Source organism: Drechmeria coniospora, chromosome 01 (assembly GCF_001625195.1).
Source record: "Drechmeria coniospora strain ARSEF 6962 chromosome 01, whole genome shotgun sequence".
Classification (NCBI taxonomy): Eukaryota; Fungi; Ascomycota; class Sordariomycetes; order Hypocreales; family Ophiocordycipitaceae; genus Drechmeria; species Drechmeria coniospora.
The window spans coordinates 1,674,151-1,699,313 of NC_054389.1; the positions used below are offsets into that span (position 1 = coordinate 1,674,151).

The window sequence follows — 25,163 nt, forward strand, 5'->3', positions numbered from 1 at the left end:
TCTTGGTGTTATTCCCTGCAAGACGTTGTACCCAAGTACTGCCTGTACTCGTACTCTGTACCTACAGGCACTTGTAGGTGTGGTACTTGCAGCTACTGCAGCAGTGCCTAGGTGTGTGGTGCTGTGTGGTTCCACCACCCAACCTCCCTAGTAGTCTGGACTGATACCTAGTAGGTAGTATTACCTACCTACCTAGTAAGTAGTAACAAGTACCTACTGACTAGTAGGTACCAACCTTGGTTCCTACCCGTGCATCTTCCCCACTCCTGTGCAGGCTGTTAACAGTCCAAAACAAGTGCCCCAGGCGTCCTGCTGGACGGACTCGCCCTGCGACACATCCTACGTATTAGTTCAGGTTGCACACATCCTGTGGTATTAGTACGCCAACACCTACGTACTTGCCTTCACTGCGCCTACACCTACATGCGCCAGAACCTGACAATCGCCCTGCCGCTCCCGATACGACGACGAGTGCTGTGCGTACTGCTACCAGTACGGCTCCCTTCTGGCCTGCCTGGTGCCGTCGCCGAGATCCACGACCGACAGGTCTCCTCGTCCGCCCTGGTGCATACATGCTCGTTCCGCTGCAGAGTCCCTTCCAGCCGCGTCCGTCATCCTCCTCTCTCTCTCTCTTTCTTTCCTTCGTAACCTGTCGCCTTCTTCCGCATCGGCCGCTTTTCGTTTTGCCGTCGCTACGCATGAATTGAGTCGGGTCTGCCCGCTTAGTTCCCTCCCCTCCCTCCCCCTCCACCTCGGCCTCCTCGCTGGTGCGAACCCGTCACGGCGGTCTCGTGAGCACCGAAAGCGATGGAACCGACAACCATCGGTGGCAACACCACCTCCAGCCGCCCTCCTTGCCTCGGCCAACCCACCGATGCCGTCCCCATGGAAAACATGACCCAGTCGACGGACAACCGACAAGACCCGGCTCGCCCTGACGTGGACGTGGACGACGACGACGCCGCCGCCGCCGCCGCCGACCGACAACCGCCACCCGAGTCGACGGCGAATCCTCACCGGAGCTCCCCCCGTCATTCCGAGCTGCCCGTCAAGGTGGAGACGGACGGACGATCGCAACCGTCGGTGGCGACCGACGCCTGGGACGAGCCTGTGCCGCCACCGCCGTCCAAGGAGGCGAGCGATTCCATGGCCATCGGCCCGGCCCAAGACGACGTCAGAGCCGTCGCCCCGGGCGGAACCGATGGCGGCCCCGTCTGCAACATCACGCTCCTGCTGACGTCGGGCGGCCGTCACCCGTACAAGCTCGACGCCAAATACCTTGCCAGGAGAAACGTCGTGGTGCCGGACGAGACGGAGAGCGGCCGGCCGGACCCCTTCAGCATCAGCGTCTACACCTTGAAGGAGCTCATCTTGCGAGAGTGGCGGAGCGACTGGGAGGCCAAGCCGGCGAGTCCCAGCAGCATTCGCCTCATCCACTTCGGAAAACTGTTGGACGACAAGGAGCAGCTCAAGAGTGAGTGTCCGCCCGACCCTCCATCGTTGCACCCGCTTTCCTCCTCCTTCCTGCTTTCATCTTTCCCTTCGTGTGCTGATGAGCCTGCAGAATATCAGTTCGGCACCGAGAGCCCCAACGTCATCCACATGAGCATTCGCCCTGCCGACCTCGACGACGAAGAGCCAAAGTCCGGCAGCAAGAGTCTCGCCGCCGGTAGCGCCGACGGCCAGCGTGCTGGCGGGGGGAGCCGCTGCTGCGTCATATTATGAGCCGTTGCCCCCCCTGGTGGCATACGCTCACACGGGCACTGGCGCGACAAGTGATGCCTTGCCCGCCGAAGCGAAATCACCTCATCAAACCTCGAGCTCGACCCCTCGCGGCTCTACCCCCCCCCCCCCCGGCCGTCGGCGGGTCGTTGACAAGGCAGAAAAAACGGCCGAGAGCAATGAATGTCCCTTCACCACAGAGACGCTGGCGACACGGACGGCGGCCACCCCACGATGCATTCACTAATGCATACCATCAGTTTCCTTTGGTCCACAATCACCAAGGCCACGGCCATGGACAGGAACCGTCAGAATCACGCACCGCACTTGCACGCGGGCGCACGCACGCACGCATGACCGCCGAGAACGGAGGGAAGCCGAGTCTACAGTATATGCGCCTACTCGATTTGTACAAATGTATTTCACCATGTCCATTTTTGCCTCTTCTTGGAGGCCCTTGCGGTCATGAATGGGTTTTTTTTGGGCCGAGGGGAGGTTGGTGTTGTCGACAAATGACAGTCATGTCCATAGCAGGATAGAATCACGCTTACACGTTTCTACCGACCATTCCATCGAACTGTCCGAGTGTCCCTTTGCCTCTCGTCATCGTATTGGCTCCGTCCATGGTTCTTATTCTCGTTGTATGATATACATGCATGATCATGTGCAGGTATGCATGGGCTGCCTTTTCAACCGCTGGTTGTTGCCACTACTGTTACTGAGCGTGTCGCTCTGCATCATATCTTGAGCTTCTTCTCCATCTCATCGTGGACGCCAACGACACCCCTCATCTCGTCACCGGTAAAGACATCCTCCCACGTGATTGTATCCTCCCTTCCCCTCAGGATGTCCTCGTGGACGCTGGGCAGACGGCCGCCGAGGGCCATGGGCCGCCACTCGCCGTCGCGGACAATCTTCAGTTCCATTCCGCGGCGGACCGGCTCGGCGATGCCAAAGGTCCGTCGAAGGGTCTCCATTCGGACCGCCTCCTGCGTGGCCTCCCAGTTCTTGAGTCGGGCCTCGAGGGGGTGGGCCGAGGCGGGCTTGTTGGCGGCCGCGTCATGAGGCGAGGGGCCGACGCCGTGGCGGAGAGTGTCGTGGATGCCCGGGGCAGAGGGGGCCGACGAGTTGTGCGAGAAGGAGGACGGGTTATCGTGCGAGGGGACGATCCGCATGGACTGATGGACTTGGTCAGCCGCTGCGAGCACTCGGTGCAATTGGGGGAACGTCGCTTACCATCTTGGCGGTCGACGGCGGCGAGGCAGAGGAATTGACAGCGGGCGTTGTTTATTGACTGTAAGGAGAGACCGGACGTCGCGCCTGCTTTGGCGATGCAGCGCTGGGTATGGATGGTCTGTAGATGGGGTTGGTGGTGGTGATGGTGTTGATAGCCTTGGTGGTGAAGCTGGAAGCTGGCCGCGTCGTGAGCCAGGCTGCCAATGGCCCACGTCAGGATAGCGTCTAACCAGGTAGGGTACAAGTACTTGGATACTTGCTTGGATGGGGTCAGATACAGCTACTGTAAGTACTGTACTTCCTTACGTACCTATGTACGGAGTACAAGCACATGTACTGTAGTTACTTGCTCCACTGGAACCTCTCTGCTCCACCTCAACCCACGACGCCGACGAGGCTGGTGAAGTCATCATCACTCCTGAAACGCCCATCCAAACCATTCTTATCTCCATTGCTCTTTGCTTGCTTTTCCATCCATGACTTGATCAAGATAGCAGGCCTGCGCCATGTATGGTTATGTGTGAAAAACTCCTCTCACGTCGGGCACGCTATCAGCACCATGGCCCGCCTCCCCATCATCCGCATCGCCCACGGCACCTTTTACAGGCACCACCCCAGCTCCCAACCCTCGTCTCACCCGAATCCTCCGCTCTTTAGTGACCTCTCCTTTGAGATTCCGTCGCATTCACCGGTGCCGCACAACTGGTGTGTCGTCGGTCCTTCGCTCTCCGGCAAGACCACTTTCCTTCAGCTCCTGCGCGGACGTTTGCTCTGTGAACCCCCGACGGCGAGGTCCTTCCCCTACCTGTCCCAGGGCGAGATTGCGCCGCGGCTGAGGATCCCCCAGAAAGCAGTGCGTTATGTTGGATTCTCTGCCGAGAATGGCGCTGGCGGGCTGGCGGGTGGAGGCGTCACCGGGTCGGCGTACCTTTCTGCGAGGTATGAGTCGAGGCGAGAGATAACCGACTTCTCGCTGCGGGACTTTCTCGTGGGGAATACGGAGCTCAACCCGCTCAAGGTGCCTCCGGAGAATGACGAAGAAGCCATCTCGACGGAGCTCCTGGAACGGGTCGTCAAGGACCTGCACCTTCACCATCTGCTCGACCTGCCCGTCTCTTTTCTCAGCAACGGCCAGGGAAGGCGAGCACGGATTGCGCGCGCGCTGCTGACGAGGCCGGAAGTTTTGTTGCTGGACGAGCCCTTCATGGGACTCGACCCCCCGACAGTCTCCGGCCTCAGCCCTCTGCTCAAGTCGCTGGCCCAGAAGGCGAACCCGCGGCTGATACTGAGTGCAAGACCCCAAGACCCATTGCCTGAATGGATCACGCATCTCGTATATCTCAGAACAGATTGCCAGGTGGCATCAATGGGCCCCAAGCAGCAAGTGCTCGATGGACTGAAAAAGTACCTTCGCGGCGTTGACAAGGGAGAGCTCCTCGAGGATGAGAAGCTACCGTGCCAAGCCCTTCACGAAGTTGGTCGTGTCCTGTCGACCAAAGGTTCGCACATCGAAACGAAGACGACAGAACAATCATTCTCGCAAGTCTCTAGCGTGACAAATACTGACGCGGAGCCTTTGGTGGAGATGGACGGCTGCCAGGTCCGGTACGGCGACAAGATTGCTCTCGGCAACTGGTCGCAACAGACAAGCCAGGGCACGAAATTGGGCATGGTATGGACAGTTCGCCGAGGCGAGCGATGGGGTGTCTTCGGACCAAACGGCTCAGGCAAAACGACGATCGTCTCGTTGTTGAGCTCCGACCACCCGCAGACGTATTCGATGCCCATCAAGCTCTTCGGTCGTCATCGTCTTCCCGAGCCGGGTTCCGGCATCCGGCCGCTAACGTTTTGGGATATCCAATCCCGCATCGGCCACTCCAGTCCCGAGGTTCACGAGCACATGCCGCGCGGCCATAGCCTCCGACAGGTAGTCGAGAACGCCTGGGCGGATACCTTTGGGGCCCGTCCCAAGCTTGACGCCGTGGCGAGACAGAGAGTTGACGCGGCCCTGCGTTGGTTTGCGCCGGAGCTGTGCCCGAACCCGGCAGAGTCGGCGTCGGCATCTGCGTCGGCGTCGGCATCTGCGTCGGCGTCGGCGGGCGGAGATGCTCTGGATCTACGCTGGGCGGACGACTACCTCTTCGGCGAGGTCTCCTTTTCCGCCCAGCGGGTCGCACTCTTCCTCCGGTCCGTCATCAAGAGCCCCGAAATTGTCGTCCTTGACGAGGCCTTCAGTGGCATGGACGATGCCGTCCGGGACAAGTGCACCTTGTTCCTCACCGAAGGCGAGACGAAAACGCACCGCGCCGGCGTCGTCGTGGATAGCGAGTTGGGCCGCTCAGGCACCGCCGTTGTGCACGGTCTTACGGATCGGCAAGCACTCATCTGCATCGCCCATGTCAAGGAGGAGGTTCCCGATTGTGTTCGGGAGTGGGTGTGCCTCCCCGAGGCGAACACCGGGCGACCGGCGAGGTTTGGTCGGTTGGAGGGACCGCTGCGAGAGGGCGAGCGACGGTGGTCTGACGTTTGGGGATTCCGGACTAGCTGAGCAGCCAGAAGTAGATATGAAGCTTAGAGCTTGGATGCTTGGGGCTCTTCTGAGCCACCTAGGTGGCTGCGAGGGGCATTTTCCTGAGGAAGGACTTGATCTGGTCCGTTTTTGTTGATATCGTGGCTGCATATATTGTAGGACCTGGCATGGCATGCATATGTTCATTGAGGGTCACTGGATTGGTATATAGATTGGCGGGTTCAACCCTGCCGCTTCAGGCGATACCTGGTTCAACTCGTCGCTTGTGAACCCAGTATCAACATCGATGCCTTCGTTCGTTTGAATGAATGAATTATTTCGGTCAGAAAACAATTGTGTTGGAGCCGAGTACCAAGGAAGCACGTGTTCGCGTAACAGCTCGCCAAGCCAGCCAGCCAGCCATTCGCTCTCTCTAACCCACCGCAACTGGGTGCATCATCAACAACCTCATTCCTCAAACATCAAAGTCCCCTCCCTCGCTCCAGCCGACGGACCATGTCACGAACCGGCTGTGTCGAGGGTGAGGATGTCACACATTCCCTGCGCACGGGGCGCACCTCGTCCGACGCGGTGCCACGGTAGGTAGTGTACCGCGCCGCCCCCCCCCCCCTCCAAAATGTCAAGGTCGCCGGCTACACGCTGTAGGAGCTCATGCTAACCGACGCACCCGCAACCAGAGCCAGCTCTCTCACCCATGATGCCACCACTGGTCGTCCGTCCTCGTTCATCTACGAGTATCTGCGATGGCCAGCAGCGTCGCCGTTGATCGTCGAGAACGCGTCTAGTGATGCGCGTGATCACTGTGCCAATGAGCGAAGTATGCCACCCCGTTTTCACCCCCCCTTGCTTGAAGCTGCAAGCCCGAATACGAGGAGGATGAGGAGGAGGAGGGAATAAAATTTCGTAATGATTGAAGCGAGAAGCGATGCTGACCCGGGTGCTGGCGAAGCGTTTCTCTCCTCGCTCCGGCTCGCCCTCTACATGGCCGTTGTCGCCATCGCCATCACTCTCTCCTTCCACCTCACGCACCAGCCCACCGACCTCGAACGCCGCATGGCTAAACCCCTCGGCGCTATATTCTGGGCTCTGAGCGTCGTCACCCTCTTCATGGGCTTCGGGAACTACATCAGTGAGCGAGCGCGTCGACGACCACCTGCTTGTGCGGCCTGTCGCGAGCCAGGAATGCTGACCGAGGCGTATGCCCTTAGAAACGATGCACAAGTACAGCCAGAGGATGGCGATTGTCCAGTCGGGGTGGAGGACCCAGCTGGTGAGTTTGCTCGTGCAGCCTCAAGGAGAGCAAGCACTAACTGGCACGAACGTCCTGTCCAGGTTCTGGCCTTGCTGGCCACGTGCATCATTGGTACATGCATCGTACTGCTCGTGGTCACCAAACTTCGGCCCTCCCATGACGATGAGTATTTGTACATATTATGAATACACGACGCCTTTTGCCGACTCAGCTCGGCAGACGCAATACGCAACACGAAACATGCTGGTGTCTAGGAGCTCGACCCATATGATGCGCTCATACCGAAATACACCCTAAAGGAGAGAAAATTTACAAGTGAGAAATATTTAACAGCGCCAGCCAGGCGAGCTGCCATGGCAAACCCGGCTCTCGACAGCGCAGTCTATGTCTTGCCCTGGAAATCACAAAACAGATCCCGGGCAAGCTTCTTGTCCGCCGTCTTGACCGAGCTTCCTTGGCTTTCCTTTCCGGAACAATGCCCAACCTCGCGACGAAACTCCTCGGCGTATTGGCTCGCATCCACGCCGAGAACGTCCATGCTCTTTTGACTTCCATCCCACGAAAGCACGGGCAGATTCATGACCACCTGTTGCTCATCCTTCTTCGGCAGCGTTTCTAACATGTCGACGGGCGACTCGGCATCGAAGTACATGTCGCTGGCCTCGTCTGTCAGACCCTTGGCCCCCTTCCTTTTCGCCGCAGCCTTCCCTAGGTGCTCCTCTGGGATATCGGGTAAGTCGGTGTGGACGCCGACCAGAGCGACCGCCGTTTTCTTGCTTGGGTACAGGGTAACGTAACCCCGGATACGTGACAGCTGCAGCGCGTATTCCATCCATGCGGGGTATTTTACGCCAACCTCCTTCTTGGCCAGCATGGCTGGCAACGGCGAGCTTGAGCTCTGCCTGTCAATCACCTGCGAGATGTAGCCGTGGAGCTCAATCCAGGCCTCGCCCATGAAGACGACGGCATCACTGATCGGCGCCTGCCAGAGGAAGGCCGTCTCCTCTGCCTCTTTCTGGTCCTTCCACGTAGGCTTGGGGGGTGTGAATCGCTCCACGCCATCGAGCAAGGTGCTTGGTACCGACAAACTCAGCCCCATCATCTTGTTCACATAGCCCTGTTTTATCGCATTTTTGGAATGTCGTCGGGATAGGAGCGCGAATTTGACATCTGGGCGCACGTTAGAGTCACTGGCAAGTGGCTTGGGAGACTGGCGAGCGACGTACAATGGAAGAACTGGGGCGTTATTTCCGTGTGGGGCGACAGGACGAGGACGTGAGTATGAGCAGGGTCCAGGGGCCAGAACGACTCGAGGAACCGGACCGAGCTCTGCTCCGGAGTCAGCCTTTGCTGCGGAATGCGGCGTCGCAAGGTGATCATCTGTCGCGCGGGCTTGCTACCGGGGGCCACTGGCGGCCATTGGTACGTAGCCAAGAAGGACTCCAGCGGTGCTTCGACGGCACTCGGAAGTTCGAGAGTGATATGCGGCACCTCATGACCGCCTAGGTCTGCATAGGATATGGACCGAAGCAGTCTCCTCAGGTTTCCGGTTCCGGTGGCAGGAGCATGAATGAGAATATCAAAATGAACTTTGTTCCAAGCTGCGAGGTGGTTAGGAGCCGGTTCTGGTAGGAATTACGGGACGCCTTTTCCCACCTGCCAGCGCCGAAGCGTCCAACTTTGTGATCCAGGACAGGCGCTTTCCTGGTCTCTCTGGGAGCTCGATGAGCGTCGTCGACATGGATCGGACGTGGAAACGTGCTGCTTGCAGGAAATAGGCATATTCTGCGGCGGTGGAGTCGACGAGGATGGCGGCTGGTTGGGTGTATCTGTGAATGTGATCTGCGGCAAGGACGTCAGCGCTGTAATACGTATATGAACCCGCACTACCAATTGCGCCTAGACAAAGAACTTCAAGGCAGGGCAGGGCAGGGCAGGGCAGGGCAGGGCAGGGCAGGGCAAGTCAAGATAAGAATGAAGCTTACGCAAGGCGCGGGTGGCGGCGTTTGACATGCGAGCGTCGCTTGAGGAGTCGGCATGGTCAGGCCTGGCATCTGGAAGTTGCGTTAGTGCGTGTCGAGGGCTTCAGCTCGGCCAGGGTTCGTACCGTGCATCTTTATTGGGCATGTGTCGTCGATGCCGTTAATCTTGAGCAGCTCCTTCACGGGGATGGAAGTTCTCCCCATGAAGGCGAAATGAACATTGCTTTGGTCCTCCAAGGCCATCAGGCAAGCGACAGGCAGCAAGGTCGCTGCACTGGAGAGGCTCGCAGCGATGAACAGGACATCACCTTTCCCGTTGAACCTCTCAAACGATGTCGACAGCGACTGGAGGGAGGTGGCCAGTTCCGGAAATGTCGGTGGCCCATTGTAGTTGCCCCTCTTGCCAGCGGCATCGGGCTCGGTCGTTTCTGGATGCACATTCGAGACGAGCAGTTCCTGGAAAGGATCGCCCAGGCTGTTCCGTCCATGAAGAAGAAAAGTAAGGGAGGAGATGCCGAAGCGAAGGGCGCTGCCGAGGAGGTAGATGGCGAAGGCAACAATCAAGGCGAGAGCGACGAGGCGCACAACCCAGCGCCGACGAGGCATGCGGGCGGCCTTCCATGAGGCGGAAGTGGGAGGACGCTTCGAGAACCTTGTTACTCTCAGGTCATCATCCTTCTTGGCCATTTCTTCGTCGGCGCGTGGCCAAAACTTTCGAGTCAACCAGGGCGGCATGGGACAGATAGCCCCCTGGCGGGGGGGGGAAGAAGTGGGGAGGGGAAGAGGGGAGGAGAAGGGGAGGGGAGGAGGAGGGGAGAGAAGAAGAGAAATAGGGGAGAGAAGAGCGGCGTCGGCGAGGCAGGTCGTCGTCACATTTCGGCTTTCGTCTTGGGGGAGACGAGAGGCCGGGATCGCGCGACGCGGTTGCTGTCGCAAGGAATGAGGCAAGAGGATGGAAGCGAGGACGGTTCGAAAATGGACGAGCTCGGGTGGGAGACGAGGTGAGAGAGATGGCGTTCCGGCTGGACGGAGAGTCACAGACGTTGCAGAGGATGATGGCTGCTGGGCAAGAAGGAGGTGTGCAGCACGAGGTCCGAGGGACGAAGACGGATATGGCTACGGATACGGTGCGTAGTGTAATAATACTCCGTATGGTACTTATTCTATGCTGAAGATGGTAGCTTGAGGTACCTACCTTGGGAGGTAGTTGTACGGAGTACGGAGTACTGTACTCTGTATTCTAACTGAAGTACTGTACATGTACTCCGCATAGTACTTACTTCTCAGCAGCTGTTCTCCGTAGCGTACAAGTACTTACTTGTAGGTGAATTATTTCTGACCTAACAGTTACAGCGGGCCGAGGGGGCAAAATGGATGTACCTAGTATCCCGCATAAGTCACTCTCATTATAACGACTTTAGTACATGTACTTGAGAAATGATATGTTGGTACATCTAAAGTCGTAGGCGTAGGTACTCCGTTTGGTGTTTGGAGCTCTCTTTGAGCTCTCTAACCGAGTGCGGTAGGCTAGGTACGTTTCAGATACCCCTTAGACAGTGCCAGTATTGTACTTGTTCACATGACTCCGTAGAAAGTACATCCATTCACCTACAGCAGTCGCACCAGCGAAACCCAGGCCTTCTACGGAATGTTACCTCATACTCTCGGCACATGCAGACGGAGTGGTTGATGGGCAGAAGTATTGCCATACAACGACAGCAAGTTGTTGGCAGGCAAAGCTGGACAGGATGTGGCCAGGAACGGGCGATTGATTGATAGGCCTTCATGCGACCAATAGACGGAGCGAGGGAGCTTGGATATGACGAAGACTACATGTTTCTACAATGAGATGGATGTACGGAGTATCGTGTATTATCGGCATGGAGTAGGAATACTACTGAACTGGCTTCATCTGAGCTTTCAGAGAGAAACCATTCGGTATCAGTTCAATGTTGCAACTATTACATGCAAGTACTGAATGCCGTAGGCAGCGCTGCAAGTGCACGGTGTAGGTACTTACTGTACAGTACTTGCTTGTAATCGCAGCCTCACATCCATGTACAAGAACAGAGTAGGTGCGCGCTAACCGCCCATACGGCGTTGCAGCATGGAGCGCTGATGACGCCTTAATTAGCTGCCCGCGGTTACATAAGGTTCAAGGGGCATGTGTGTAGATGTGTGTACTGTAAATGTACTTGTACCTAGACTTCCGAATACCTTCTCGTTGTAAAGGGTACATGTATCCTGCATGGCCCATTACCAACCTCAATGCACGTACGGAGTACGGAGTACTGTAAGTAGTAATTGCTTGTAGCTGCATGCTGCAGTCAGCGACGTTGCGAGCCACCGACGTCAAGCCTGTACTTACTGTACACCAACTAAGATGTACTACCAAGTACAACTAAGTAAGTATTAATACTCCGTACTGACTTGACACATGACCGCCCGAGAGCTAAGGTGGGGCACGATAATAAAATACCGGACAATAGGCCTCATCACAAGTGCTCCGTACGTGTACTTGCTTATTATTTGTACAGGTAGAGTAAGTATTCCGTAATTAACTAAGTACTCTGTACGGAGTACGGAGTACAGTACAACTACTGTACGTACGAGTAATAGTGTACGGAGTACGGAGTAAACGGATGGATATTATTACCTAGTACACGACTTGGTGCCCAGTATTAATTCTCAACACCATAATAGATTTAAATACCTACTGTACTTGCACTGTATCCACAACTGCAACTACACATTGTCCCCGCTCGTCGTCCCTGGCATTGTTTACTTACGTCGGCGGCCCATAAAATTTCATTCTTCTCACCAACTTCTCCAACTCCGGTCCCTCATCTCTGAAAGGGAGTTTAAATACATCTACTTGTACGGAGTACACGGCATTTATTTCCACATACGCTTGTTTGCATCTCTACACATACAGATACAAGCACGAAGATCTGCATCCATACGTACCTGCACACGCACAACCACCTGCACCTGTACCTACTTTGCCCCCCCCCCCCTAACGGCAACCCCAAGTCGCCGCGGGCAACCGTCGACAAGACGGGACTTGTGACAGACCACGGTCCCAATTTCACAGCCAGCCGTCATGGCCAAGTCCAGGCGCAGCAGGGGAGCACACGGCGACCGCCTCGAAGCGAGGCAGGTCAAACCGCCGTCGGATCCTGAGCTCATTGCTCTGCGTGAGAGCAAAATAGTGCCCGTCATGAGGCAACTTCAGAGTGACGATGCCGGTGCCCGAACGGCCGCCGCCGTCGCCGTCTCCAACTTCGTCCGGGAGACAAAATGCCGAAAGCTGCTTCTGCGTGAGCAGGTCGTCCACACCATCTTGACCCAGACCCTCGCCCATCCCGCTGTCGAAAGTCGCGCCGCCGGATGGGAAATACTCAAGCTGCTTGCCATGGAGGAGGAGGAAGACTTCTGCGTTCACCTCTTCAGGCAAGAAATTATGACCGCCATCGCCTCTGCTGCCGAGATTGTGAGTTCGCCCTTACCTTTCCCTCCCAATTCTCGGGCGACCCCAATGTTGACCATGCCCCTACCAGCTCGTGAAAAGGGTCCCGTCGAGCGGAACGTCGCTCTTCGAAGCCTCAGGCGAAGAGAACGGCTTTATGCTTCGCATGACCGCCTCCATCGTCTCCCTCTTGACCGCCCTCGCCGAGGCAGGCGACGAGATGCTCGAAGTCATCGGCACCACCGACACCATTTTGCAGCTGCTCTTCACTCTCGTCTGTCGTGGTGGCGGCCATCGAAACCTTCGTGCTGACTCTCTGGGATGCCTCATCGTTCTCTGCGAAGACAACGTGCAGCTTGCGGAGAAGATGATCGCCTCCGGAGGCCACCAGTGCTTCGAGACCATGATGGCGATGAAAAACGACCGAGGAAATGATGGTGTCCGTGCCTGCGCCGTCCTGCACAACATATTTGCCTCCTTGAACACGTTGGAACACCCTCCTCGCATTCCCAACGCCGATGACGCAGCCCTGATACCCACCCTCACAAACTCTGTCAGCAGCATTACCGAGCCCCCAGCAGGCACCGATTGGCCCAACATCGTCGAGCAGCAAGAGCTCGCCCTGGAAACTCTGGCGTCAATCTGCGCGAACCTCAGCGCGAACCCCGGCGGATCTCGGGAGGCCAACGGGGGCAATGCCTCCGAGGAGGCCGAGGCCGACGGCGGCATGGACGAGGACGAGGATGAGGACGACATGATGGATGAGGACGACGAGATGGGCGAGGATGACGACGACGACGAGATGGACGAGGACGAGATGGAAGCCGATATGGCCATGGTCACCGGTGCTGACGACGACGACGACGACGACGGCATCAATGACTTCCCGGCGCTGAAAGCCTTGTTGCAGGAAACTGTATCGGGGCTGCTTTCCATCATCAACCTGTCCGATGTCGATGAACGCACCATGAGACTGCAGGGTCACGCCCTCACCGTCCTCACCAACCTCGCCTGGTCCGTCTCTCTCTTTGACTTCACGGACGAGCAGAATGCTGGTATCAAAAAGGCCTGGACGCCCTCCGGCCATAATATCTGGGTCCATGCCGTCACGACTATCTTGTCCAGAGATACGGCCGACCTCGAACGCGCGACGGAGGCGACGAGCCTTGCATGGGCCCTCTCGCGCAGTTTGGGGGCCGAAGCCCCCGTTGCCGCCGATGAGCACAAAAAGTTCATCTCCCTCTACATGTCTGGCTCCGCCGACTATCGAGCGGCTCAGGACGAGGCCAACAACAAAGCAGACCCCCTCCAAAGCCTCGGCGTCAAGTGCATTGGCGTCCTTGGCCAACTCGCCCTCGATCCCGCCCCGGCGAGCCGGAACCGCGACATCGGCAATTTTTACCTCACTCTCCTCGGTCATCTGCCCCGCGCGCCCGCCGCCGATGCCGTCGAAGCCCTGAACCAGATGCTGGACATCTACGCCGACGAGAACCACGCCTGTGACAAGGATGTCTTCTGGAAGGACAACTTTATGTCGCGTCTCGAGGAGGCGCTGCCCAAGGTCCGCGCGATGGTAAAGTCCGTCGACCGGGTCAAGAATGCAGAGTTGAGAAGCAGAGCCGACGAGGTGTTGAAGAACTTGGATCGCTTCTTGGCGTACAAGAAGAAGCACAAACCATCCATGATGTAACGATGCTTGCTACAAGGACACGAACCGGTCGGGCTGTGAGAAACAAAATCTAGGCGTTCCCCTGTTGGGAGGAAAGAAAAACTGCTCTCGCTACTAGGTAGCAATTCAATGACACAAACTATATTCGGCATGCCTATCGTGACAGCTCAGCGCTAAGAAGCAACATCAGCATCTCTCAAACACCCGATATAGCCCTTTCAAATCGGCCACTTCAAGAATGCCGTCCTCCATGAGCGCCTTGGTCGCCACCAGTCGCGCCTTAAAGGCAGGGAAGAAAATGTGCTCGACGGCCCAGCGAACATGCTGTCTCCTCGTCCTGGTGTCGTTCGCGAGCTCTACGTCTGGTGCAGACCCCTCGCCCGACTCCGTCGGGAGTTGCTCGGGGACGTAAAAGGTCGCGAGTTCCTTCAGGAATGTAGCAAAGCATCCTTTCTCGTCCGCCCAGTCGACGTTCGGACCCAGCCGGAGGAGGAACTGGGGCATTTTTGCCATGGACGGCGTGTAGCCCTTGACCAGGAGGGGGATGGAGATGAGCTCCCCTGCCGGAGAGATCTCGAGCGAGAAGTACTCCTGGAGCATCTCCCGCCGCTCGACGAGCCGTCCTAGCACCCTCTCCACGACGGCTTCGACATCAAACTCTTCGTCCGCCGCCCCTAGCATCGTCTTCTCCGTCTCGGCCGCCATGGTCAGGAGGTCCCGCAGCGCCAGCGGGGGGCTAAACCGGATGGTGCCGAAGTTTCCAAAATCGGTGAGGCATAGTTGATACAGGTAGTCGTAGCAGGCATGTCCATAATCAATCAGATACAGCTTGACACCGCTTTGTATCGCTGCCAGTCTTCTCCTTTCATCCACCACACCGACAAAGGAATGAGATCCAATAATTTCGCAAAGCTCGGGGTGCGTATCTTCGCGAACCTCGCTTCGAAGCTCCTTGACGCTCCGGAGGCGACAGTTGATTGGCTCGCGATCGCTGACTCCATATTTGATGTCTTCGGGGGCCGAAGGCGGCAGCTCATCGCCCACGCTGGGCTTGAAGCCATCCCCCGGTTCGACGTGTAGCATGCTTGTGATCTTTCGTAGAGACTGGTCCGTCCGGACAAGTTCGTTTGAGTTCCTCCTCCGCTTGCCTGTGACCATGACCTTGGGCGTCGTGGAATCGTCCGCGGGAGAATCATCCACCGGCTTAGCACCAGGTAGAAGCATTTGGGTCTTGAAGGTGCGGCTCGTGTCAACAGCCGCGAGCTCGTCCTCGATCCGGCCACATAGGTGCTGAGTAATCTCATCCTCGTTCAGAAAATGCACCTCCCTCTTGGTGGGATGGACATTCACATCCACCCTCGCCGGGTCAATCTCCAGGCTCAGGTATATGAATGGGTGACCGCCCTTGGGCAGATAGCTGGCGTAGACCAGCTCGATGGCTTTCTTCATGTTGGTCGATTCCACGGCGCGGTGGTTGATGAAGAGCAAGAATATCGTCTTTTTGATGTGATAGTTTGCATTGGTGACGAGGGCGTGAACACTGTACCCCCAGCGGTCGTCTGATGTTGAAAACTGAACAAGCTCATTCGCGACGCTGCCGCCGTATATCTGCCGTATTCTATCGGTAGGCGTGGCCTGGGCTGGTATCGATAGGCTGTACGATTCGGTCGCCTTCTTGCAGGTGAAGCCGACGCCTGCGCAATGGACGGCGTAGCGGCCAACCATGTCGATGATTTTGTTAAACTCATCGCTGTAGGACCGAAAAGCTCTACGTCGTGTGGGCATGTTGAAGAACAAGTCCTCGACGGTAATCTTCGTCCCCGGCCGACCAGCGACCCGTTTCGGGTCCGTGGGTTGTCCGGGCTTGGGTGGTGAGAGCATACCGTCCAGGTAATGGGCACGCCAGGCGGAGTCGGAATCTTTTGTCTTCGTGGTGACGCTCAGATGGGCAATGTGGCTAATACTTGCCAGGGCCTCGCCGCGGAAACCGTAGGTGCCGATGGCGGTGAGGTCTTCGAAGGCGGTGATCTTTGACGTCGTGTGGCGTTCGCATAAAATCGACAGATCTTCTTTCTTTTGCGCTATTAACCACCGTCGAGGCTACACTTTTGATTTATGTCAGGCAATCCTCACCTGAATTCCACAGCCATTGTCGGTGAGCTGCAGCAGCTTCAAGCCGCCATCCTTGACCACAATATCCAAAGCCGTCGAGCCAGCATCTACGGCGTTTTCTATGAGCTCCTTGAGCGCATGGACGGGTGCAACAATGATTTCTCCTGCGGCAATCTTGTTGACAACGTCGGGGTCTAGCGCCTGTGAATTGGGATTTAGTATCGCCGATATCGCACAACGACAGACGGAGGAGCTTTACTCTTATCCGACGTGCGGGCCGGGGATCCTCCGGCTCATCTTCTGCCTTTCTCTTGCCACCTGGGCTGTCGATATCCATGCTGTCGACCATTCTATTTCGATAGCATTCTTCGAGACGTGCCAGCTCAGTCTGGGTACCGAAGCTTGACGCAGAATAGGTTGATGTTGCCTCTTCAGTTGCCCAAGTGATCTGGGACAAGAACACAGCACAATGACAAGTGAATCGGGTGACGCAAACCTCATCGAACGGCAGAGGCAAACCGGATGTGGCGACGTCGTCAGCTGTCGTTGTTCGTGAGACAAGTCCCAAACGTAGAACGACACGAAGCATTCGCGGAGTCACGTGATTATGTCTAATGAGCCTGTACATGTACAAGCAGAGGACGTACAGTAATACAGTAGAATCTACGGAGTACTTAGGTGTACTCCGTACAAACACTAACTACATAAGTACAGGTAAGTGTACGTACTGTAAGTACAAGTACTTGTACGTACGGAGAGTACGGATTAAGAACATGAATACTTACTGCGCTTAAACGCCCACATAAGTATGTACTTGTACTTACTTCATAATAGCACCTAGTAGGGAGTAATACTGTGTACTACTAGGTAGGTACTGATTTACGGAGTACAGCGCACTCCAACCACTAAGTACCTTCTTTCAAGGTGCAAATGTGAATGTACAATGAATGTGCCAAAAGGCCGGCACAACAGTACCCGTACTGATGAAACTGCAGCGAGCATGGGCATGCTTGCAACTAATACCTCTTTACATGTATGCGTTACTGAACACATCAGATTTTGATACCGGGCCCGACATTGATGCGGCACTGCCTTTGAATCTCATTGCCATTTATACTTGCAAATTGGCTCGAACTCCCAACCACTTGACGTCGACAGGAGTGTTGCAGCAGCAGCGTGATGCCGCAAACCGATCGACCAAACTAGGACAGTCACTGGCATAAAAGATGCAGGCACGTATCGCATAATTCTCTCAAGTTGACCAAGAGCCCGCTCCAGGCATATATCGGGGCTTCTCGGCAAGGGAAGCCTTGGTGATGTGTACAAGGCTACGGGAAAGCCTGGACAACTTGTTGCGGCCAAATTCATCAGTATTGAGGAGCGAGACAGCATTCAACCAATTGCGCCGATGTTATCAACGACATTATGAAAGAATTCAACACTCTGAAACTCCCCCGGAATAGGGGTGCGAGGAATATCATCACAGTCAACACGGCATTCCTCGTCGGTCGGTCAGTATGGCTAATTACTGAATACTGCGCAGGCGGGAGAATCGCTCGCTACCCTGGCTCGTCCTACCAGGGGCGTGTCCGAACGATAAATTTTCCCCGTTCTGCTGGAAGTTGCCGAATCATTATTTACATTTGTTGAAGTTTGTGTCGAAAGTCTCTAGCGAAGCATTTCGATTATATGCTTGGTGTAAATCTTGAGCGGTAGAGCAGATTGCTTTATCAATCGCCAGTCAGGGTTCCGGTCGTTGCCGGACTAGACAGCTTACACGACAGGAAGAACGCAATATTCGTGAGGGTGACTGGCAAAGGGGAAAGCGGTGGGGACAAAGTATGACGTGATCCCCCATCGACCGTGAGTCACTTGAGAGGATGAGATGTTTGAAACATTGAATCTTGCACGTGCATAGTTGTCCTCAACGAGAGTATATTACTTCCCACCCACATGGCGTCCTCCCAAGCGTTTCCTGAACGGTTGTCATAATAGTCCGCCTATACGAAGAGCTCACGATATAGTGGCGTGCCTCTAGACGTATTCAAATTCTGACAATGGAGTACTCGTAATATCGAAGACCAGCATTAGGATCCGCTGGAAGATGTTAGTCATGACTGTGCAAGCCAGATCTATGATATAAAACTGACTTCACCTGAAGACATTCAGGACACATGGTCTCCTCAATTTTGACTTTATCATGGTCGGCAATTATTGGGTCACATATCTTCGTCGTACCTTGCTCAACTCCTGGACAGTATATATAGCGCCGTATGGGATCAGATACGGAGGGGTGGATGCAGAGGTAGTACGTTAGTTCAAAGAAGCTCTGACACATAGTAACAGTTGTCTCGGTGAATTTAAGTATACGTGTTGTTATAAGGAGGTTAAAGTATTGGAAAGATCTGTTGAAATTTCCCCCCATCTGGGGAGAGTGAAAGAGTCCTTATATGGGGTGTTCAAGCCGTATAGGTAGGTGCATATTCCAAACGGCTTGTCAGAGATCTTGATTGTCAGCAACCCCGTAGCACAGGCTCGGCGGCAAGTGAAACAATGGAGGCGGTACGGGTGGAAGCGCTGCAAGTTCTTACAGAGAAGGTGCGGCGAGGTCGGCCGGCATGCTGGCTCTTCGATACGGGCGACATACCAGCAGGCAGAAATTATTGCACAGACAACTTGGCCGTCATCGCAGTTGAAACGGAGTTGTTTTACGGTACGCACTCGAACATGTACATTGGGCGGTTGATGGGGGAGGAAAGCTTGGTCGTTCGTCCCATCACGCATGGCAACTCATTTACTCAGTGGATAGCGGCGATATAGGACAATGTCGTTGAGAGTTCGCACTCATAAAGTTCCAATCTGTAGACTGGCTCCAGTTGATTGTTGGTTTTAACCGTGCCGGGACCGCCGCTACATTGCCAACTGCGATCGATCGTTTCAGGGGAATTGGAGATCGATCGGCCAACGGATTGGGCACGTCATTGCAGTGGAACTCGGCGGCTACGCAGCGGCCTACAGGCTCATTCAAGCATTAGTTCAAATATGAGGGGAGGAGGGTCTGACTGAGGTTGCTTGAGCTGTCAACCAAACCTTGCGCCAATGGGCGGCGGCGGCTTGCCAATTTCAGGATGTTGCTTTGGAAAATACAATGCCTTGACCTACATAGCTGAATGCGCAACACACCTCCCTGCACCACCCAATTGCACAATCACACAGACGAACGGATGCCGAATGTCTGCCAATGCCCAGGATGTAATGTAGCTTGACACCGCACTCCTAGCCTGAGGCTTGATGTTCTCCTCATCGACGCGGGCGAATTATCGAGGGCACCAACCATCGTATTCCTGGTCAACTGTTTCAGGTCATGCCCGCCTCGCTTCATGGTCGAACTAGCTGCTGCTGCCCGGTATGCGCAGGTCTGAGTCCGACTCATGCTGCTGTAAAATCCAAATTCGTAGGCCCAGGTCTATCAGACACACGCAAGCGCCCTAGCTCGAATGCAAGCACAAAATCGCCCGTCCTCTCACGCAGGCATGCGTGTTTGTAACTCAGCGAGCCGAAAAAGGAGACGATGGCTGTTATCGAGGCTCATCGGACTCTTCAGGTTTATCAATCAACCCTCTGATATCGACTCGACAATACCGGTCATCCCGTGGCCGCCCTTGCTGGCCTTGAAAGGCCTCATTTTCCGAGTGCCGTCGAATGGGAGGTAGCTGATAGTTTTGGGATAGCATTTGGCCCACCGAGCATGATGTTTCGCTTCGGCCAACATCCCGAAATGGCTGGCCCGGAGATGGCCCTTGATATGCATTCCGGTCGGTCGATGGGCCATACGCGGTAGCTGCCGCATGCGTCTGGCCGCCCATACCCGCATTACCTGTCGGCCGGTTCCTCTGGTCCTGCAGGCTCAAAGGCGACCGCCCCTGCGAAAAACTCTCGCCGAGCCGGTTTCGAACCGGATTGAAGTGTGCAGAGCTAGGGGCGCGCGCAAGCGCTGTTCGAGGACTCGGAGGCGCGTGATACGACGTCGCTGCAAGATTCAACGTCTGCGGATACGAATTTCGATGTTGTTTATTCAGCAGCATGATCACGAAGAAGAAGGATCCTTCCTTTCCGAGACCTAGGCGGAGCGTATGCGGCCTTGCATATCCGTCGGGTCCGATAAACGTCAGCTGCTCCTGAATGATCATCGGAAATCGCGTCACCTCGGTCGTGCTGAAGCCCACCCCCTGAATTGCCTGGCCGCTGTGTCCGAGTATGGGCGGTAGATAGTTTGGCTCTCTCCGTTTCTGCTCTCCAGAAAGTTGGTTCTGAAGGTGGAAGATCCGTTCAACCTCGTCATGAACGATAAGGTCACTCAGCTTTCTGCCCAGTACGCTCACGGAGCCAATGGCGTCAAGAAATGTCGAGGAAGCCTTGGCAAACTCCATCCCCATCGTCAGGTACGCAACAGGTTCCGGTGGCCCAGCCGTATAAGTCTGTGACTCGTAGCGGTTCGCACCCTGTCCCCTTTCCAGCTGTTCGTGCACAAGCTGGTCAGCGGTGGGCATGTCAAGCGGTCGATACAGCTGCTGTCGTTGTTGGCCATCATCGAGCCGCGGCGTCCCGGAAGCGCCAGAGGGATAGATGTTTGGTGGTCTTCGATGTGATATATCCGGGTAATGAGGACGTAGCGGATCGTAGCGAGCGTCTCGATCCTCTCTCAGCCGGGGTCTGCCTCTTTTTTTGTGCTGAACATCCACGCATGCGTCCTCCTTGCCATTGCTCAAGCATCTAGAACAAGGTCTTTGAGCTGTCAAGTGGTCAGCAAACCGCAACACTGTTCTGTACCAGCTGAAAACGTCAAGCTTGTGCCAGGCATCCCAATTCAACAAAATCGCATGGCTCAAAACCCTCGCCGGCTGGTGGCAACGATTGGGACATTGTTGCACCTGCTCTGAAAGGTGTCGGAACACCCGGTTAAGGCCTGTGCTTGGCCAGTGCCCTGTCTACAGCAAAGACGAATATGGCGACAAAAGATCGTCATGCAACAAAATAAAATCAGGCTCAGCCGAACGAGAAGTACGTACCATCACATCTAGTAGACATGTCGTTAGGATAGGTGGCAATCATGAGAGGAAAATTCGGTGTGGCTTACCGAAGATGAGCCCGTTTGCAAGGCACGCAGGCAGAGGCAACATGGCCTTTGGTTTTCCTCTGAGACTTTGGGGAGGGGAATGATTGGTTTTCGAGCGACGTGGCTCTGGCCGTGATCGAATAAGCGCCTTCAGGGACATGTCCAGTCATGGCTGCGTACTGTTGTTGATAGCCTCCCTGCTGCATCCCGTGCTGTTCCGGTGAAGAATACAACGACTCTCGCGTCATCGGTTCCGCTGGCCTGTGAGAGTCGAAATGCCTTCGTGATGGCTCTCGGGGATAGGGGTGCGATGGTGGAAGTGGCGGTGGCAGCTGTTGTCGGCCGTCGAGCTGTGGTTGCCGTACCGCCCTCTCTCGGTAGGCATCCTGACGGAGTGGACTAGGGTACAGAATCGTACCCTGGCCCCGATCGTTTGCTTCTCGACCAGACTGGGGCGGAGGAGGGGGCGAGCCTGACATGGGCGGAGAGGGATACGCCCGAAAGCGAACAGGCGCCTCCGACTCTGTTCGTTTGATATCCCAGCCCAGACTGCTAGCCAGGTTGGATAAGCCCGGACGCTGGCCGAGGGGAAGCGAGGTGGAATCGAGAGACTGGCTTACGGACAGCATGGATGGAACGTTTCTGTAAGTCTTCAGGGTGGGTTTGCGCGCTCCCCTCGTCCCCGCTGGCGGCCGCCGTTCTTCCGTCGTTTGGCTGCGTGTTACGACACGATCACGATGTCAGTCCTGCAAAACGTTCGTTCTAGGCTTTTGTGCGAAATGCTGATTTGATCCTTCCTTGTGTCCTCTCTCTCGATGTGCTGCGATAGGATTCCAAGGGAAAAAATAATCCTGCGGGAAGCCCAAGGCGTTGCACTCCGACCCAAGTCGTATGTAGATGCAATAGTCCGAATATTGAGGATCGAAAAGTCGAGGCAGTGTAGGAAGTAGAGTTGGTAGGCAAGGACGCCTCACCTCCAATGCCAGGCTCGTTGGGCAGAACTTCACCCCGACCCCAGTAGCTTCGTATGCAGGGTACGAGCAAAGACGATTCGACCAGATTGTGCGCAGTCGACGAAGGACGAAGCGAAAAGACGGCCAAGAGTGAGAACCGATGGTTGAGTACTCGGGCAGCAGCGAAGCGAATATAGGATGAGGTCGGACTCCGGCCTGGCGGTAGCTGGTGTGAAACAAAATGCAGCACAGTATTACTACCGCGAACGGATTTCACAACTGTCGTGATACGGCATGCGGTCCTGTCGGTGGTTGCCGAGATGTCGGGGGGCGAGAAGGAAGCGGTTGAGCGTTGCCGAAGAACGACAACTACCGCAAGTTGGCGAGAACTCACGGGGATGGAGGCGAAACGATGGCTTGAGTCGACGGAAACTGCGAATCAGACGACAGTCGGACAGCGAAACACAAAGTGTCAAGGCGACGGTTCGGACCTGGAGGCTCGCGGTCGGATTTTGTGCGACTTCTGTATGAAGAACGAGCAAGGTAGTCTAGTCATGGGCCGCCGGAATTGCCAACGATAGCCCCGGTCGCAGTCTGCAGAGTGGGTTATGGCCAAGGATTGAGTGTGTTATGCCACGGAGATACCTTGCCCGTCCCATCAGACAATTCTCCGTTTTGTCTCGAGCAAAGGGCGTGGATGATGGGTTGGTTGGATGAATTTGGGGTGTGAGATTTGGGGCTTGCAATAAGACACGCGGCAGCGGCTATGACTGGGGGCGTGTGTGCGTGGTGGATAGAAACGAGGATGAGCACAGACTGTACGAGAGAGCCGCGTACGGGACAAGTAGGTGCTCCCAGCAGATGGGTGAGCGCGTGCAGGTGCGTCACCTCGCTCGTAAAAGATCCGGCTGGTGTCAGTTTCGGGATCGGGAGCCGAGCAGGTATCGCGGCGGCGGACGTCTCCCGCAAAGGAGCCGAGAAGCAAAGGAGGTGTACGGAGTAATTGTATCTGCAGAATGCAAGTACAAGTACTCCGCACAGGTAGATGGATGGGTTGGAATTGCCATGCTAGGGGTCCCGGGATACGCATGTAGGAAAGTGGTGTGGCTGCCGACCGGGTGGGTAGTCGCAGAGACTCATGCCGGGACCATGTACGAGTACCGGGACCGAATGGATATGGTGAAGTGAAGAGAATGATTCTGGAAGGCGGACGTGATTGGAGTCATCTCCCGCCCATCCAGCCGTCTTATGCGCTTGGCAGCGGCGTCTTGTTCGCCTTACCAATGCGTTGGCAGCGCACTGCCCTCGACGCGGCCGCTGCTGCGCGTGCAAGGGGCAAGGTGTCTGTCTACAATACATGTACTCCGGTAGGTGTACTTGTACTGTAGGTGCCGACAGGGATGCCTCTCCAAGGCAAAGTTGTATGTAAGTGTGGGATACACCGAGCTCAAACCGGCCGGCACACATGATGAAAAGATGACGTGGATGAAGGTTCAAGCCAGGGCTGCCCGAGTAAGCACAAGACATCTCAGATGAAGGTCCACTCAAACTCCCACTCGTGGCTCGCCCATGGCTGGCAAAAGCAAACAAGCCCAATCACGGCACTGCAAAACGCGTCTCGAGAGCCTTGGGCTGTCACAGACACAGTCAATTCGGGAAACGTCGACCCGAGGGGACCTTGAACCCGCCAGCCGTTGGTGGAGCGATCCGGTGGGCAATTAGGTATCGGCGTGACGGCCTAGGTCCGGGGGGGGGGGGAGTCGTGAGGATGGAGTCAGGAGTCAGGAAAGATGTCCTGGACATGGGTAGTGGACATTGCGAACGATGTGTGTCGGGCCCAGTCGGCATACCACTCCTCTCCCGCGGGTTGGCCTCGACAAACAAACCGAGGTAGCCAACCAGCCAGCGATGATAAAGTCAAGCAAGCAGGTGGCTTTCAGGCAATCGCAGGCATTCTGCTCAACCAGGTGTAAGTAGATCTGGGCCAGAACGAGGCTGCGTGCCACAACCCACTCGTTGGCTTGGACTCTGTTATCTATTCTTGAATGGCTTGCGGCTGAAGGAAAAGACATGAAGGGGGGGTGTGAGCTCGTTCCACGGATGAATGAGTCTGGGTGGAATGGCCACCGACGTGTTACGGGATTTACCGAGTCGCGAAAACGTATGATACAGCACAGTCCTTTGCTAACACCAACAAACGAGCAGCACGGTGGGCTCCAGGCTGGTGTCGTTTGGGACGTTGGACGCAACGGATTTGGCGAGCGATTCCACCAGGGATCTTTTTTTTCTTCTTCGACGAGCTCGTTGCTGATGATCGTGGCTCCCGGCAGCACGGTCTCGAATTGGCATCAGGAGGTGGCATGCTCGATACAGGGCCCGGCAGCTTGCTATAAAACTCCGCGTCCAGCTTGGCATGAATGTTTCGGAGATGTTCAGGTGGTGAGGAAAGTTTGGGGGCTTGTCCCCTCAGATTCGCGTCTCTCTGCGTCGCAGCATGGAGTTGCGCTTATCCCGGGAGAATTGCTTGGCAGTTTTGTGTTTCCTCGGCTCAGCACGCTGTCAGTCATGCTCGGTTCCTGCTCAACCTGCACAACCTGGTGCCAGCCACGACGCAGACGCTGCGGCAGATGGTCACGCCAGGAGCCGTGCCGAATGAACGCCTGTGCGGGTATGAAAAAGGACGGGCGCCAATCCATCGAATTTGAGTGTTTGTATGGCTATATTTTTCCGACTCCCTCGACGCCACAAGCCTCCGGTGGATTGATGAGGAGTATTATGGATACTCCCCAGTCCGTAATTACCTCCTAAATTGGCCCAGATAGGATGAGAATGGTAAACGTTTAGGCGCAACCATGGGCGGCAGGGAAAAGGAGTATTGGCCAGCGACACCTTGTTCGCACATGTACAGCGTTGCGCTCGTCGATGGAGTGGTAGGTAATAACACTGGTGATTTGCAAAGACGGCCCACGTCTCTGGATTGACAGCTGGCTCGAGGACGACTGACGGCATCCCCGTCGGTCATGATCCGTCAGCTATCAAAGCAACCCTTCAATTTCGTGCTAGGTGTACGCATAGCACTCCGTACCGTGCAGATACATGTACTTGGGTACGAGTGTGCAGTA

At 55.8% G+C, this 25,163-nt stretch overlaps 8 protein-coding genes across 8 annotated transcripts; 4 read left to right on the top strand and 4 right to left on the bottom strand.

Annotated features, from left to right (window-relative positions):
• Positions 1 to 807: 807 nt before the first annotated feature.
• Positions 808 to 1,725, top strand: DCS_00464 (uncharacterized protein; the record flags this gene model as incomplete). Its single annotated transcript, XM_040797803.1, has 2 exons — positions 808 to 1,474; positions 1,565 to 1,725. The coding sequence occupies 2 exons, from the start codon at positions 808 to 810 to the stop codon at positions 1,723 to 1,725; spliced, it is 828 nt and encodes a 275-aa protein (XP_040658686.1).
• Positions 1,726 to 2,459: 734 nt separating this feature from the next.
• DCS_00465 (proteasome maturation factor) lies at positions 2,460 to 2,897 on the bottom strand (the record flags this gene model as incomplete). Its single annotated transcript, XM_040797804.1, has 1 exon — positions 2,460 to 2,897. The coding sequence occupies one exon, from the start codon at positions 2,895 to 2,897 to the stop codon at positions 2,460 to 2,462; it is 438 nt and encodes a 145-aa protein (XP_040658687.1).
• A 620-nt stretch (positions 2,898 to 3,517) lies between these two features.
• DCS_00466 (ABC transporter domain containing protein) lies at positions 3,518 to 5,506 on the top strand (the record flags this gene model as incomplete). Its single annotated transcript, XM_040797805.1, has 1 exon — positions 3,518 to 5,506. One exon carries the CDS (start codon positions 3,518 to 3,520, stop codon positions 5,504 to 5,506), a length of 1,989 nt encoding a protein of 662 aa, XP_040658688.1.
• Positions 5,507 to 5,983: 477 nt separating this feature from the next.
• DCS_00467 (uncharacterized protein) lies at positions 5,984 to 6,925 on the top strand (the record flags this gene model as incomplete). Its single annotated transcript, XM_040797806.1, has 3 exons — positions 5,984 to 6,066; positions 6,166 to 6,305; positions 6,405 to 6,925. 3 exons carry the CDS (start codon positions 5,984 to 5,986, stop codon positions 6,923 to 6,925), a joined length of 744 nt encoding a protein of 247 aa, XP_040658689.1.
• A 197-nt stretch (positions 6,926 to 7,122) lies between these two features.
• Positions 7,123 to 10,129, bottom strand: DCS_00468 (uncharacterized protein; the record flags this gene model as incomplete). Its single annotated transcript, XM_040797807.1, has 8 exons — positions 7,123 to 7,910; positions 7,967 to 8,341; positions 8,397 to 8,582; positions 8,726 to 8,794; positions 8,848 to 9,838; positions 9,918 to 9,955; positions 10,003 to 10,012; positions 10,124 to 10,129. The coding sequence occupies 8 exons, from the start codon at positions 10,127 to 10,129 to the stop codon at positions 7,123 to 7,125; spliced, it is 2,463 nt and encodes an 820-aa protein (XP_040658690.1).
• A 1,696-nt stretch (positions 10,130 to 11,825) lies between these two features.
• On the top strand, positions 11,826 to 13,881 carry DCS_00469 (uncharacterized protein; the record flags this gene model as incomplete). The annotated part of the gene is made up of 2 exons (XM_040797808.1): positions 11,826 to 12,215; positions 12,283 to 13,881. The coding sequence occupies 2 exons, from the start codon at positions 11,826 to 11,828 to the stop codon at positions 13,879 to 13,881; spliced, it is 1,989 nt and encodes a 662-aa protein (XP_040658691.1).
• Positions 13,882 to 14,046: 165 nt separating this feature from the next.
• DCS_00470 (MutL-like protein) lies at positions 14,047 to 16,561 on the bottom strand (the record flags this gene model as incomplete). The annotated part of the gene is made up of 3 exons (XM_040797809.1): positions 14,047 to 15,888; positions 15,994 to 16,173; positions 16,232 to 16,561. 3 exons carry the CDS (start codon positions 16,559 to 16,561, stop codon positions 14,047 to 14,049), a joined length of 2,352 nt encoding a protein of 783 aa, XP_040658692.1.
• Positions 16,562 to 19,550: 2,989 nt separating this feature from the next.
• DCS_00471 (uncharacterized protein) lies at positions 19,551 to 20,522 on the bottom strand (the record flags this gene model as incomplete). Its single annotated transcript, XM_040797810.1, has 1 exon — positions 19,551 to 20,522. One exon carries the CDS (start codon positions 20,520 to 20,522, stop codon positions 19,551 to 19,553), a length of 972 nt encoding a protein of 323 aa, XP_040658693.1.
• Between the last annotated feature and the right edge of the window lie 4,641 nt (positions 20,523 to 25,163).